Raw genomic sequence first — 16,955 nt, 5'->3', positions numbered from 1 at the left:
GAAATGGATAGTTGTAATGGTCATACAATACTGTGAATGTACTTAATGCCACTTGTACACTTAAAAATGATTAAAACGGTGAATCTTATGTTATAGATATTTTACCACAATAAAAAAATGCAGAAAAATAGCAGCCCACAATAGCCACAGTGAGCTTCCTCAGAAGATGGATCTCCGTGTTCCACGGCCATTCAAGACACTACCAGTCACTTCCTGGCCTTGGGTTAACAAATTCACCCTCCTGCAGCCCACTCTGGCTACTAACCAACATAGACATTAGATAATCTTCTTCGCTAGCTCGGGATACCAGCAACTGTGCCCCTGTCCCTCCGCCCCTTTCTCTCCTTGATTTTTAACACATGTACCAGCTGGGAGAAGCTATGGGGTGGAGGTGTGGGGGGGACACAATTGGCCACTGACGCTAAAACCAGGAAGAAACTGTGGGACAAAACTACACTTGAACCCCCTTAGAATTTCAATCCTTGATAGAGGATCTATCTTAACCTTTTCAGGATTTTCAGAGTGGGATTCTTCTTCCCGTATTAACTCTCTTACTATTTCAACTCCCCTCACAGTCTAGAAGTTATGATATCTAACTTCAGCATTCACACGCAAATAATTCCCTTGTCATGTAATTCAAACCATTTCCTTTTGGGTTGGCTTCCCTGGAGATGGAGCCAGCCAACATCCCCTAAAATATATATATATATATATATATATATATATATATATATATATATATATATATATATTTCCACATCTCTCAAGTTCCTCCTCCAAGTTAAACACTATAATTCACTGAACTTTTCTTTATATAGCTGGTTTTTCTGGGTTTTTGCCACAAACTTCCTCTAAATCTCTCTCTTAATTGTACACTAAAACATTTTACATGGACATTTAAAATTTTCTATAGCAATTGGGAATGCAAATGTTTCTCATGACAATAAAAATTGTGCGGTGAGAAGGCGGTGAACAATATTGTGAACTTGAAAGCAATAGGTTTCAGAAATATTGTTCCCGAAGTTTACTTATTTTGAGTCATGTTTTCCTGTGTCTGAAACTTCAAAGCCAGCGACTCCCTCTTCGTGTCAGGGACATCTGTCCCACAGCGACTTGCCCATCAAGAGGCACTTCGGCTTAGCTGCTGCTGACTTTGAAGTTCACCAGAACGTTGCCGAACCTGCATTTAATTCACACGATCGGAAGGGTTCACAGCAGCAACACTCCAGCCCTCAGAAACCCTCCCTGACTTTGCCACTGACCTACTCCATTATGCTATGTTCCCAATGCAAACACAGATGGGACCAGAAACTTAGTAAGAACTGACAACAGGTGCACATCTTACCAGGCACACAAGCTCAGCAAGTACTAGATGAACGAGTTACGCACCACATTCCCCAATGAATAATAGACTCTGCTCTATGCTCTCCTAAGAGCAGATGATGTGCTGCTCTTAGGAAACCCACCCTGGACACGTTGCTGAAAACAATCAACTACGGAATCCGTGCTTTCACACATTTCACCAAACTGCCTTCTCTCCCAACACATGTCCATCCTCTTGATCTTTCTGGGAAGTGGAAATTAACGGAGGAGAAAACTGCTTTCTGTAAGACGCCTTGCTGAATTGTACACAGGTCCACCTCTTCAATGGAGACGCTGCCTTCCTCAACAATACACATCTCCTCTTCCCGGACAGTAAGTGCAGACATTCAGAATGGTCCAGCGTTTGACATGCCATCGGAGGCTGTCCTACAACACGGCCTCTGCAAAACCAGGCTGTCCCCGAGCCCAATAATAGAACTGTTTACCTTTATACCAAGAAGGCTGGGGAAGCATCACAATCTACATGTGCCTCGGTCAGCTTTGCAGAGTTCGTGTGGTGAGACCTGAGCTCTAATGAGGTTGTCTAACGTGTGCTCAATGTGTCCGTGACAGGATCAAGCATCTTGAGGAGCAGAAAATCGTTGTGAAAGTGTTGAAGGCACAAGTACGAAGCCAGAAAGCAAATTTCAAAATGAAGCTTTTTTTTTTTTTTTGAGAAATAAAAACAATCAAAAGGCCAATTTACACATATCCCAAAGAACCTAGCATAGCGTCTGCTTTATAGGTACATGTACATGTGAATGTGTTCATGATAACCAGGCCCTGCACCAATCATATATACCACTTTAAAAAGCAGCTGTGGTTATTATTGACATTTTAAAGATGCAGACATTTGCCCAAGAGTTATACATGATTACTTTCCAAAGCTTCCTGAACTAAATTAGCATGCAATCTAGTTGGAATTTCAACCCAAGCCAGCCTCATTCTCCAGCTTCTGCATTTAATCACCACATTGTGCAGGCAGGCTCCCCGAGTAAACGAACAGACATTTCCCCTAGCTTTTACCAAAGCCAGCTCACTTGTTTCCTTGGGTCTGGGGAAAGTAGACAGCTACAATATTTTAAAATGTTGAGCTTCATCTTAAAATCAGAAACCCCTACTTGTTTATATTTCACAATGGAGCTCTGTTTAGAGGTTTATCTGGTTACATTTAGTACTGGATTAAATTATTCTGAAACGTACGTTGGGAACATTCTGAAACATAATTTCTCTTTCAAAAGATAAATGCCAACATTAGTGCTTTACTTGTGAGAGTTTCATGTACTTATTTACCTACTTTAAAAAGGAACAATAGATTTTGAAAATGCAACAGCCTGAGCAGAACTTCCTTGAGGCCAGTGTTATCCGACAGCCACATGTCCGGCAGGAAATCTGCAGCGGGAGTGACATTAACAATGAATCCCCTACTTTCTTTGACCCTGGAGAGACTTGTGGCTTGTCCATCTGAACAAGGCAGGCCTTGGACAAAAAGCATACTTTTTGCTTTTCGTGTATATTACAGGCATGAAATCACATTTCTAAAGAGACTTTCACCAGCTCCATGCCAAGTGGTTTGCAGGGTTGACACATTAAGCATAGCCCGCACACTCTGATGAGTGCACGGCATTTGTGCACTTATGTGCTCTTAAAAAAATATCTTATTTTAAAAAAAAATATATATATATATATATATATATATATATATTTTTTTTTTTAGAGAGAAAGGAAGGGACCTCAATCGGCTGCCTCCTACATCCCTCCCCCCACACTGGGGTTTGAGTCCAAAACCTGGGCATGTGCCCTGACCAGGAATCGAACTGGCAACCTCTTGGTGCACAGGACGATGCCCAACTAACTGAGCCACACCAGCTGGGCATTATGTGCTTCTTCTCTTTTTTTTTTCTACTGATATTTTTCTTAATATATATTTTATTGATTTTTTACAGAGAGAAAGGGAGAGGGATAGAGAGTTAGAAACATCAATGAGAGAGAAATATCGATCAGCTGCCTCCTGCACACTCCCCACTGGGGATGTGCCCGCAACCAAGGTACATGCCCTTGACCGGAATCGAACCTGGAACCTTTCAGTCCGCAGGCCGACGCTCTATCCACTGAGCCAAAGCGGTCAGGGCTATGTGCTTCTTAATGTATTCATTTGAGTAGTGGAGGGCATTCCCAGGCTTTATTCCCAAGTGAATGAAGACCAAGGATGAACTTCTATGTTGATCTTTTTAGGTAAGCTTTGCTAAATATATAGGTACATGTGAAAACTCATTAGAGAGAGAGAGAGATCCTCTATCTATTGCCAAACCACTGGATAATTTAACAACTGAGAATTGAATTCCTCACCCTAACAATCCTACACAGAAAGCACTGCGTTCATTTCTTCAGCACGCTATCAGTGAGTGGTTCCAATATTTACTTTCAAGTTATACAATAAAACCGGCCACATGTTCACAAACATTAAATAGTTAATTTTTATCCTTGGCTAAACAATATATTGCTCAGAGATAAAACTGTAACTTGTTATTCGTATATACAGGATCTTATGTCATCCTCAGAACAGCCTGTGAAGTGGACATTAAGGATCAGGGCTATTGGCCCCCAAAACTCTTAACCTCATCTCAGTGTTCTACTGATCTCACGTTTGTTTTTTAAAGAGTTAAATTGGCCCTGGCCAGGTAGCTCAGTAGGTTAGAGTGTTGTCCTGATATGCCAAGGTTATGGGTTTGATCCCCAGTCAGGGCACACACAAGAATTAACCAATGAATGCATAAATGAGTGGAGCAACAAATCGATGTTTCTCTCTCTCCCTTCCTCTCTCTGAAATCAATCAATAATTTTTTTTTAAGTTAAATCAACTTTGGCACTTTCCTCTGATTTGGTCTTACGCACTGTTAATTCTGATTTCTCCCTTATTCTGGAAGAACTGAAGAAAAAAAATGGGGTGTATTCTGCCAGCAGAGATAGAAGGTTGTTTCCCAAGATAGTCCCACCTCTCCTGTAGGAGGCAGCTGCAGCCCAGCTCCGGATTTAAGCAACCTGGGTGCGCCCCATCTAGCTGTGTGACCTTGGACAGGTCGCTTAATCTCTCTGCGCTTGTTTCCTCACCAGTAAAAGGAGGCAATAGGAGAAACTAACTCCGTGTTTGGGATTAAATAACAGTATTTAGAACCGGGTTTCCCACATTTTATGTGTTCAGTCAGTCTCAGTTATTCTTAAGCTGCCCGAACTGAGTTTAGTTAGCGATCACACCTAAACATCAGGAGACACAAGTAACACATCTATCGTTTGGACATTCAGGAAGCTACTTCGCCTTGAAAATATGATCAAAAAGCCCTCCGGTGGCCTGGGCTGCCTATATGTGATGGCCAAGTGTCTCTCTCTCAAACTAAACAGCTTTGGTATTGGCCGAGTTCAAATAGTGTGAGTTTCTTGACATTACCTCACCTCCAAGACTCATACACACTCTACATTTTTTTTTAAATTAAACAAAGATTGCTTGGGTTCTTAAATAAATAGCTGTCAAGCACCCTTTCTCTGGCAAGAAGCACGGCCATCTTTCAAAGCGTGCGACTTGCTCTAATCACTCTAAAACTGCCCCTTCGCAGCTTGCATTTCAGCACTCGGTGTCCCCAATTGTTGCGGTCCCAGAACAAAAGCCCAGTTGCTGCGGGTACAATACAGCCCTTTCTCTGAGATCACCACGAAGCCCTCGGAACAAACAAGCAGAGAGGGAGCCCTTGTCAGCAGCTACACGGCCTCCAAACCCCTGGACCCCAAACCCCTGGACCCCCGAAGGCCAGGACGGGCTGGTATCTTGGAGACTGGATTCCCATGCTCATCTCCCTCCTTCCCTACAAGCAGCTCTGACTCCCGAACGTCTCGGAGCTCTTTAGGACACGTGTGTTTTCCTGCTGCCCCGAGGCTGGAACACTCGAGGTCCTCTTCTCGCACCCGCGCAGCGAGAAGGGGAGCAGGACAGCAGCCCCGCTTGGGCGCGCTGTGGTCGCGGTGGGGTCCGGGCCGGGCGCGCCACCCGGCAGGGCTCGGGGCGGGATGTCCCACCAGGCCGACCCCAGAGTCCCTGCGCCCCCGCGGGCGCGAGCGGGAGCCCCACCTTCCCGGCCCTAGTGAGATGGGCGCCGGGTTTCCACTCCCGGCCAGCACGCACACCCCCGATCGGCGGCCCCGGGGAGGCCTCCGGGACTCACGCGGTCTCTCTGGGTCTCGGGGGCCTCTCTCCGGCCAGCTCCCGGCCCTTCGGGGTTAGAGAGTGGGAGCCTCCCATTGCTCGGAGCTCGCGCCTTCGCTGCGCCCTCCCGTGCTCCGCGGCGCGCCGGTGGGACCCGGACCCTGGGCTGGGAGGAGGCGGCGGGCGGGCGGGCGGGAGGAAGGGTGGGGCCGAGGGTTGGGCGGGGATGGCGGGGAGCCCTGGTTCAAGGTCCCGGCCCCGCGAAAGCCGGCGAAAGGACGGCTGGAGACGCGGCCAACTTCTCCGCCAATTGCAGAGCTCAGCGGGCGCCACCGCCCGGGCACCCGCCCGACACTCCGCAGGGAGATGCTGATGCCCAGGTCACGCCGGGCCGGGGCCGGGCGCCGCACCTCCCAGCCAGGGAGCCCCAAGGCGGCGGCGGGCAGCAGGTGGAGAGGACCGGGGACCTGGGCGCGCCCTCGGAGCCCGACGGGCTGGGGAACGCCTCTCTCTGCTCTCCCAGCCCGGGGCGGTGGCGGCGCCGGGGAGCCCCGCGCGAGGCAGCTCCGCCAAGAAGCACCAGTAGCGGGCGGTGTGCGCCCAGCGGGAGACTTGCTGCCTTCTGAGCCCCAGCTTCTCCCGCACGGGGGCAGGAGTGGGCCTGGGCCGAGTTCTGCAGAAAACTGGGTTGATCCTGGTTCTACCCCAGATTAGCTGGGTGAATTGGGACAAGACAGGCTGTTGGGAAGAGGTTTATTACTGTGAGTGCAGAAAGGCTCAGGGTGGTTTAAAAGAAAAGGGGAAAAATGAAACCCATGCCCTATTGTGGTGCAAAGAAACTGAGATAAAGATGGGGAAAAGGAGTCTATAAAATAACGTGAAACGTGGTCTATACGGGACCCAAATGCATCTCTGCAGAGATGCTTGTGTTGCTGATTTGCTGCCCTGGCTGGTACAGAGACATGGGCCGTCGGGGCTTTAGACCCAGGGATGTGAAGCCAGTGAAGAAGATGAGATCCCTTGCCCTTCGAACGTGTGAGGACGCAGAAGGCACTGGCTATGAGCCAGGAGAATGGCTTCATCAGAATGCAACCAGGCTGGTGCCCTGACATGAAAGTCCAGGCTCCAAAATTGAGAGAAATAAATTCTGTGGTGGTTTTTTGTTGTTTGTTTCTTTGTTTTTTTAATAAGCTATCCAGTTTGTGGCATTTTATTTTAGCAGTTTGTGGCTGAATGGACTGAGATAGGAGGTGAGCCCATTGGGGGCTCTTTCTTTTCCCTGCTGGCTGGAACGCTGGTGGGATAGCTGAATTCACACAGCCATGCTTAATCCTGAGGTTGAAGGAGCCTGAATCCATTACACCCTGGAACCTCTGAGCCTGTCCTGGATTGCTTACCTACAGATTTCCTTTATGTAAGAAAAAAAATGAATAACACATTGGTTAGCCACTAATATTTTGGATTTCTGTGAGACTCAGATAATGCAAAACCTAATCAACATTCTGGCCATTACATTGGGGAGAAAAAGAGTCCCATTATCTCATAGTCAAACTACATGTACCTGGAAGAACTGAATTACTTAGCAGCTAGCCAGCAATCACTCCATCCTACTCTACAGATAAAGAGTGCTATTAAATGAGCCCTAATCCTCCTAATCCTAATTCAGGTTTACCTCACTTTATTGCACTTTGTTTTATTGTACTTGCCAGAGATTGCATTTTTTACAAATTGAAGGCTTGTGGCAACTGCGAGTTGCACAAGTCAATTGGCACCGTTTTTCCAACAGTGTTTTCTCATTTTATGGCTCTGTGTCACATTTTGGTAATTATTGCAATATTTCAAAGTTTTTCGTTATTATTATACCTATTTATTATGGCAATTTGCCATCAGTGGTTGTGGTTGTTTTGGGACACCAGGAATCATGCCCATATACAGTGGCAAACTTAATTGATAAGTATTGTGAGTGTTCTGACTGCCCCGATGACCAGTCATTCCTCCATCTCTCTCCCTCTCTTCATGCCTCCCTATTCCCTGAGACACAATAATATTGAAATTAGGCCAATTAATAACCCTACAATGGCCTCTCAGTGTTCAAGGGAAAGGAAGAGTCACACATTTCTCATTTTAAATCAAAAGCTAGAAGTGATTAATTTTAGTGAGGAAGGCATGTCCAAAGCTGGGATAGACCAAATGCTAGGCCTCTTGTGCTAAGCAGTTAGCCAAGCGGTGAAGGCAAAGGCAAAGTAATTGGAGGAACTGAAAAGTGCTTCTCCAATGAACACATGAATGATAAGAAAGTGAAATAGCCTTACTGCTGATACGGAGAATGTTTTAGTGTTCTGGAAAGAAGATCAAACCGGTCACAACATTCCCTTAAGCCAAAGCCTAATCCAGAGCAAGGCCCTAACTCTCTTCAATTCTGTGAAGGCTGGGAGAGGTGAGGCAGCTGCAGAAGAACCGTTTGAAGCCGGCAGAGGTTGTTTTGTGAGGTTTAAGGAAAGAAGCCATCTCCATCACATCAAAGTACAAGGTGAAGCAGTAAGTGCTGATATTGAAGCTGCAGCAAGTCATCCCGAAGATCTAGCTAAAATAATTCACGGAGGTGGCTACAAATTTTCAGGGTAGATGAAACAACCTCATATTGGAAGATGATGCCACCTAGGACTTTCACAGCCCTGTTTCAAAGCTTCAAAGGGTAGGGGGACTGGACTCTCTTGTTAGCAGCTAAGGAAGCTGGTGACTTGAACTTGAAGCCAATGCTTAATTGCCATTGTGAAAATGCTAAGGCCATTAAGAATGGGGCTGAATGCACTCTGCCTGTGCTCTATAAGTGGAACAACAAAGTCTGGATGACAGCACATCTGTTTACAACATGGTTTACTGAATCTTTTAAGCCCACTGTTGAGACTTACTGTTCAGAAAAAAAGGTTCCTTTCAAAATATTATTACTGCTCATTGACAATGTACCTGGTCACCCAGTAGCTCTGATAGAAACGTACAAGATTAATGTTTTTTGGGGTTTTTTTTCCTGCCTGCTAACACAATGTTCACGCTGCAGCCCATGGACTAAGGAGTCATTTTGACTTTCAAGTCTTATTATTAAAAAAAATACATTTTGTAAGGCTCTAGCTGCCATAGATCGTGATTCATTTGATGGATGTTGGCAAAATAAAATAAAAAACCTTCTGGAAATGTTTCACCAGTCTAGATGCCATTAAGAACATTTGTGATTCACGGGAAGAGATCAAAATATCACCATTAGCAGGTATTTGGAAGAAGTTGATTCCAAACCCCATGAATGACTGAGGGGTTCAAAACTTCAGTGGAGGAGGCACCTGCAGGTGTGGTGGAAATAACAGGAGAACCAGAATTAGAAGTAGATCCTAAAGACGTGACTGAGTTGCCGGATTCTCACAACAAAACTTTAATGGATGGGGAGTTGCTTCTTATGGATGAGCAAAGAAAGTGGTTTCTTGAGAGGGAATCTATTCCTGGTGAAGACGCTGTGAAGATTGTTGAAATGACAACAAAGGCTTTAGAATATTTTGTAAACCTGTTGATAAAGCAGTGGCAGGCTTTGAGAGGACTGACTCCAATTTGGAAAGAAGTTCTAAAGAAATAAAATGAATAAAATACCCTCAAACAGCATTTTTGAGTGTTCTGACTGCCCCAATGACCAGTCATTCCTCCAACTCTCTCCCTCTCTTCATGCCTCCCTATTCCCTGAGACACAATAATATTGAAATTAGGCCAATTAATAACCCTACAATGGCCTCTCAGTGTTCAAGAGAAAGGAAGAGTCGCACGTTTCTCATTTTAAAAGCCAGAAATGATTAATTTTAGTGAGGAAGGCATGTCCAAAGCTGTGACAGACCAAAAGCTAGGCCTCTTGTGCTAAGCAGTTAGCCAAGCTGTGAAGGCAAAGGCAAGCTATTTCTGTTTACAACATGGTTTACTGAATCTCTTAAGCAGATGCTACGGAGAAATAGCTTGTGAAAGGAAAGGTCAATTGATGCAGCAAACTTCATTGTTCTCTGATTTTAAGAAATTACTATGCCACCCCAACCTTCCGCAACCACTATGCTGAGCAGTCAGCAGCCATCAAGGCAAGACCCTCCCCACCAGCAAAAAGATTATGACTTGCTCAAGGCTCAGATATGGTTAGCATTGTTTTAGTAATAAAATGTTCTTAAATCAAGACATGTAAATTGTTTTTCAGAGATAACTCGATTGCCCACTTAACAGACTATATACAGTATAGTATAAGCATAACTTTTATATGCACTGGGAAACCAAAACATCGTGACTTGCTTTATTGTGACGTTCACTTTATTGTGGTGGTCTGGAACCGAACCCACGTTATATCTGAGGTATGCCTGTACTTCCTGAAGTTTAGCTCTGTCTGAATCTGCCTGTAAAATCTCCCCTCTCCCCCACGCCCCCCAGCCATCATTGCTAAGCAAAATAATGCCCTATTCCAAATAAACTTCCTCCATCTCACATCATTTTTTTTGGCACTGCCTAGCCATAAGGGAAAAATCAAAACGAAGAGACTGAGTCCTAGAACAAAGCCGGAAAAGCCCTTAGGTGCCATCGAGTTCCACCTTCTTATATTTACACTTGGGTTGCGGGAAACGAGTTAAGTCGGCTCGCGTGAATTGCGCGTACTCCGCGGGAGCCGTCTTAAACTCGGTTCATATAGATTTGCGGTGGAGTGCGGGAAACGTGTAAACTCGGGCCGATTGTAACTGCGTATTACCAAATATTTCATTTCAATCGAACCCATACTTCAAAAGATATAGGCATTTTAACGCGCCATCTTATATTTTGGCGGGAAATTCACCCGCAACCCAAGTGTTTATATAACTGAACCAAGGCCAGGATGCTAGAGACTTGCCCAAGGTTACAGAAACCGTGCCAGAGCTGGAACCAGGACTCAGATTCCCCCCACCCCCGCCCAGTCCTTTGTTCTTTCCTCGATTCTGATTTCCTTCAATCACACCTAACCCAAACACAAAGATTACATGTCTGTTATTTTGATTAGAAAATTTTAAAAAATTACTTTAAAAACCATCTTAGTTATACTCCGCGTCAAAGGGAGAAATGCCCTTTGGCGCTTTGTCTTTGAATTTATTCTCAGTTTACTCTGAAAAGTGAACACGCCCACAACCCAGGTCAGGACCTTTTCTCTGGCCTTGAAACCCTCCGGACTGAAAAAAATTAAGTCAGATGAAAGTCACATGCTTACTTACAGGGTAGGTATTCCATGCAAGTTCTCAGCCAAATGCCTTTCGCCTAAGGCTAATTCTCAGAAATTCCTCTATAATTCCACCAGCCACTCTGTGTGTGACTGTTCTCTAATACTTCGTGCCAGCAAAGCGGAATTCTGGCAAAAAAAAAAAAAAAAAAAAAAAAAAAAGTCTTTGTTCCTTGTCTCAAGGTGATGCATCTGTCACCTCTAATAAGTTGGCAGTTTCCAGAAGAGAGCTCGGGCTTCTGACCTGTGACCCTCCTCTTCTACTGTGGAAACAGCCGCCAAGTTCACAGTTTCAATCTGTATTCTCAGGGAGTGGAATGCTAACACTTTAGAAAAAAACAAAACAAAAATAACCTTCTTTCCTTTTTCATTTCACTTACTTGTCATTTATATTCCTACATAATGGTTCGCGGACAGTATGCTCTCTGTGTGCCTTTTATTGATTTTCTTTTTAAAGCAGGCTATTTTTTTCTGTCCTGGTGTTGTTTTCAACGAGAGAACCTGCCTATAATTCCAACATCCTGGACTCAGTGACCACAGGTGGCATCTTAGCATATTAACTCTTGTTACTTGTTTGGGTCTCGTGCAACTTTGGAATAGTGGCCTGGGGCAGCCTTTGGATATTTGAACGTGGAGGCCAACCTCACTGTCTGGTCTTGGGGGTGGAGGCTAAGGAGAGTTCACCCCCCAATTCTTTATTTCCACTCTCTCACCCAGCAGCTTCCCGCTTTCGCCACTCAAATGAGAAATGACAAAGCAGACAGGAAAACCAGAAGGCTGGCAAGAGCCCGGGTGGCCTGGGTTCCAGGCAGTGCTTTCATTTGCGAGTCTTTGAAATTGAAACCATTACGCCAGGTTCACTGTATAAAAATAGCACGAATATAAAAAAAAAAGCTACTGTTCTCTAGCTGGGCAAAACAAGCAGAGTCTGTGGGGTCTGAGCGTGCTACGAAGAAAGTAGAAGCAAATATTGGAAGGAAACCTCTAAAGAGAGACAAAGTAAATATACAAATGTCCTCAGGCTTAGAAGTTCAGACTGTCCTAAGAGGCCATGTGAAGACCTGAATTATTTACCTGAGAACATTTCTGAGCCAGACAGAGCTGTCAAGTTACAGGAAATAAAAACAGGCTTCTAACCTTAAGGAGGTTAAACAAAAGGAAGAGTAAGCACAGGTAGAAGAGAACAGAACCACTCTTTCTTCAGGAAGTCGGCACGCTCTCCACCTCCCTGCAGAGAAAGACCAGAATTGCACTGGAAAACCCTGCACCTGCAGATGAAAACCCCAGGGCACCCACGGGCATGGGAGTCAGGATGGAGAAAATGAAACTATCAGACCTTGCTAGCTGTGATATATGCATGGCTCAGTAGGGAGCACTGTTGTTTTGCTTTTTCCATGTTCCAACGAGGGGTCATGTCCAATCAGGACTTGGTTTCTGTATAGTCTTAGCTTTGAATTTTTCAACTTTCAACTCGCAAGCTTCTTGTCTATGCTCGAATCTGTGGTCCACATTGCTATGGATACTATAACCATTTTCTTGAGCATCTAGGATCTAAAAAGGTGTGGACAGTGGAAGTGAGAGCTATAGACTCCAACTTTTGGTCCCCAGGAATCACCATGAAGTGTCCCAGAAAGAAAGGAGGAGCTCTGACCTACTTGTAGGACAGGGCAGGGCATAAATGGTCAGTGCAGGAAGGAAAGCAGGGGCTTGGGCAAGATACAATGAACGTGAGAAACAGAATACCCGGGTTGCCTGGACCAAACCAGGCCGAAGGACAGTCCTGGGGCCCAAGAGCTGAAAGGGGCCAATGGGATCATCTGATTCCAAATCCCACCTGATGCAGGAATCCTTTACTCGGGATTCCTGACCAATGGTCAGCCAACCTCTGTTTGGAACGTTCAGAGATATTTCTGGTGACACAGAGCTGCAGCACTCAGATCCCTCTCCAAGAGAGGACTTAGCAACCCAGCATCAAGGAATGTGGTGATCTGATCATCTCCAGCTGTCAGTGCCTTCAGGGTCTGCCTCTGCTTTTGAGCTTAGATCAGCCTTCTCTGGCAATCCCCAGCCAATGGCTGAGCAAGGTGGTAGTATAAAGGCCTGACCATTTTTGCCCAACATGGGATCCCTCTAAACCAGTGGTTCTCAACCTTCCTAATGCCATGGCCCTTTAATACAGTTCCTCATGTTGTGGTGACCCCAATTTCATTGTTACAAATTGAACATAATTAAAGCATAGTGATTAATCACAAAACAATATGTAATTATATATGTGTTCTCTGATGGTCTTAGGCGACCCCTGTGAAAGGGTCGTTCGACCCCCAAAGGGGTCGCGACCCACAGGTTGAGAACCGCTGCTCTAAACTGCCAGTCTTTGCTTTGGAGCTCCGCATTGATCAGCCAGCGACTTAGTCCTGCCTACATCACAGAGTGATGGCTCTCCTGCCCAATCTTACTTTTTTGCTCCTTTTTCCTTCCCAGGTGTTATTTCTCCACAAACCTTAGTATGTGAAGCACAGCGGTTATTTTTAGGGTGTGAAACTATTCTATATGATACCATAATGGTGGGAACATGATACTACCCATTTGTCAAAACCCATAGAATTTTCTAGCACAAAGAGTGAACCTAATATGTGCAAATTAAAGAAAAACAATTGAGGAGACCAGGAGATCCCAGGACCGAACGCACACCATGGCAAAACAATCTAACTGTATTACAAATGTATAAAACAACTTCACTGAAGGGGCTGGAGAGGAAAAGGTACTGACCTAACTAACTCTGGAAATGTGTGGCATCTGTAAGACTAAAGGCAAAAGAAATTGAACATATAAACACTGTAATCTAGCGGATAAAGTTGTTTTCCAGGGGAGTACGTGTTAGCAATTCCAATACCACTAGACTAGTACACTGCAATTGAACAATGAAGTGAATGGATGGCAGATGGTGGGAGCCAGATTTCTCACTGTGGGAGTGGGAACTTATAGATAAGCAGAGGGAGGTCTAGAAAGATGTGGTAATGGATTAGAGTTGGAAACATTAGTATCAATTCATGTTTTGCTTAATATAGAGTCAGATGGCTGCATATAGAAATAGTTATAAATGTGTGTATATGCACAGGTTAGTATACACACATGTATCTTCTTGCTCTACTAACTAAAAGGGACTAGAAGCAACAGCATCGCAATAGCAACAAGCATACCTGGCACCCAGATCTTGGTGTTTAATACTGTTCTCTTGTAAAAGAAGCCAAGGCTACCTGGAGAAATGGCTGATTCTAGTTCTGGGGCAGGAACCATACAAGATGAGCCCTGATCATCTTACAGAACTAGACAGTAAAGATAGTGCTCAAAGCCAACCAAACAAGAAACCACCAAAGTCCACACTGATGAGGATATAACAAAGGGACACAGAAGTCAATTAAAAGAGTTCCCAATGGCCAAAGCTGAGACAAATTGAGCAATAAAATTAATAAATTAGTATTGGATTACAAACTTAATGTATAAAAAAATGCACGAGTCTCTACAAATATAAATAATGACTTAACAACTATATAAATCAAGAGATGAGACAAATATTCCATGAAGAAGAATTCCAAGTAATTTATATAGATACTCCACCCTCAATGAGGCAATGCTTAACTTCCACTCCGTTAGCATGAACTGTGCATAGTAACTTCCTTCCAAAAGTGCACATGGGAAAGGAGAGAAGACTTTCCATGGAGAAATCTGACAAACACTGCTTCAGCCAGGTAATCAAGATTAACACCAACAATGATAAGTCATGTTGATAGTATGTACCTGTGATAGGACACAATGAAGTGGCACTTGGCTTCTGTGACATCCCCAAGAACGCACAACCCCAGCGTAACAATGAGAAAAACGTAAGACAAATCCCAATTGAGAGACGTCATACAAAATACTGGATTAGCAGTCCTCAAAGAGTTCAAGGTCATTAAAAAGAAAAAATTCTGCCCTGACTGGTTTGGCTCAGTGGATAGAGCGTTGGCCTGTGGACTGAAGGGTCCCAGGTTCGATTCCGGTCACGGGCACCAAAAATAAAAAAAATAAAAAAATAAAAAATTCTGAGAAGCTGTCAAGCCAAGGTAATCTGAAGAGTCAAGGCTATAGATTTTTCTTTCTCTTACAAACAAAGCCACATGTATCAGTCAGAACCCTGGCAGATAACACTCTCCAATTTGAGTGTTTCATAAAGGGACTGTTTCAAAGGCCTGCATCAGTGGTTCTCAACCTGTGGGTCGAGACCCCTTTGGTGGTCAAATGACCCTTTCACAGGGGTTGCCTAAGACCATCCTGCATATCAGATATTTACATTACGATTCATAACAGCAGCAACATTACAGTTATGAAGTAGCAACGAAAATAATTTTATGGTTGGGTCACAACATGAGGAACTGTATTTAAAGGGCCAGAAGGTTGAGAACCACTGGCCTGAGTAGAATGTGAGTGACCTCAAGAGATAGCAATTTCCCAGGGATGTAGAGTGGGGGAGACTCTGCTCCTACCCTAGGCCTGAAGGGTCAGAGGGACAGAGCCACGTGGAGAGGGCTGTCTGAGAGGAGTTGTGGTCTTCAGTCAGAGGACACACCCCCCCCCCCCCCGCCACCCCCCCCTCGCCCCCCACCCCCAACTCAGCAGGAAAGGAGAAAGGGAAATAAATAGCTCTGAATCACACTCTTCCCTCCCTCTGATTTCCAGCCGAGGCCTCCTTTGGCAGAACCTAACTGAAAGTCAAATGCAAGGGAGATCAACCTCCTGGACACAGAGGAGAGTGGAGACGGCTGGAGAGCGGGTTTACAAGGGTAAATGAAAATATCCAGCACCCATATAGTTTTAATCACTTTTCAAGAGCACCCACACAACAGATTGGTTTTATGAGATAAAGGGTCCCCTGGACCCTAGTTCTGTGACCTTGGGGAAGTGACTACTTCTATAAGCCTCATTCTCCTCATCTGTAAAATGAAGGGGTTAGACTAGAAAGTCTCTGAGATCCCTTTCCGCCCTGATGCCCATGATTCTGGAAGCAAACTAAATACCTCACCAGGCTACAGCTGATACGTGCCTAGAGCCCTGACAGCCGTTTATTTTCTAAAGTATACGCAGGCCTCTTTTTTCCATGACGTATCTCTGCATCTGTGCAAGGCTGTGCAATGCATGTTGGTTACTGAGCCACTCCAAGGAAAGGAGCAGGCTTTGCTCACTCACATATGCAAACATGTCACAGGCCTGCTGCGAGAGGAAACCTGAGACTGAGAAACCAGACTAGGCTCTGGACAACCAACTGCAAGAGGCAAGGAGGCAGGCAGAAGAGCAAGCCACTCACCAGCGGCCGGGCCAGCAGTCAGCGGGCATGCCTGTTGTTCCTGAAGAACCCTTGAGGGGGCCTCCGCAGCTGGCAGCAGCTGCTGCAGCCCTCCGGTTGGCCCGGCAACTCGACTGGCAGGCCCAGCAAAGGGTCAGCTGCCAGCAACCACGCAGATGGTAATAATTAGCCAGAAAGTCAAACTATGGAAAGTTCCAAGCGTCCAAGAGAGCCTCACATTGAACAATGAACATGTATACAAGCCTTCCCCAGCTGCCTGGGGACATTTTGTTCTGTCTTGTGTCTGCCTTCTCAGCTACTGTCTGCTTCAGTCTCTTCAAACCTCCTGTTTTGAAAATAGAGGGTGAGGCTAAGGAAGGGAATATTTCTATTATCTCTTCAGGAATGAAAGTGCCAAAGGTGTAAGCCCACCACTCCTAGCCCCACATATCTTGGGTGGCCTGGGCTACACAACAGATTTCCTCCCTTTCCCTAACTCCACCCCTAGTCATTAAGCTAGGACTCTCCATAACTACTGACAGGCCCCACATGAGTGCTGGTTCATAGTGTGATGGGGTGTCTAGAAGGACCTATATTCCAAAATCCTTAAAAACCCTCCCCAAAACATTGGATAGATATAGCAAGAAAATGAAACCAGACCACCTTCTTACACCAATACAAGAATAAATTCAAAATGGATTAAAGACTTAAATGTAAGACTTGAAACCATAAAACTCCTAAAAGAAAACATAGGTAGTAAAATCTCTGACATTTCTCTTAGCAATATTTTTCTGATATATCTCCTTGGGCAAGGAAACCAA

The 16,955-nt window shown here is 45.0% G+C and overlaps 1 protein-coding gene across 4 annotated transcripts in view; it reads right to left on the bottom strand.

Moving 5' to 3' along the window:
* The window catches only part of TACC1 (transforming acidic coiled-coil containing protein 1), a 101,631-nt gene that overhangs the window by 74,773 nt on the left and 9,903 nt on the right, over positions 1–16,955 (bottom strand). For 2 of the 4 annotated variants that reach the window (XM_070408429.1, XM_070408431.1), the window contains exon 1: positions 5,577–5,702. The exons of 1 other annotated variant lie outside the window; for it this stretch is intronic. In XM_070408429.1, the coding sequence (XP_070264530.1) occupies positions 5,577–5,653 (77 nt within the window). In that variant the 5' untranslated portion in view covers positions 5,654–5,702. Of the gene's footprint in view, positions 1–5,576; positions 5,703–16,955 lie in introns of those variants that run through there. One more of the 4 variants, XM_070408435.1, reaches the window with a different exon arrangement.

Source organism: Myotis yumanensis, unplaced genomic scaffold (assembly GCF_028538775.1).
Source record: "Myotis yumanensis isolate MYYU_CA2020_CCGP unplaced genomic scaffold, mMyoYum1.0.hap1 SCAF_3, whole genome shotgun sequence".
Lineage (NCBI taxonomy): Eukaryota > Metazoa > Chordata > Mammalia > Chiroptera > Vespertilionidae > Myotis > Myotis yumanensis.
The sequence above is the reverse complement of the archived record's forward strand: the minus strand, read 5'-3'. Positions and strand labels throughout refer to the sequence as shown.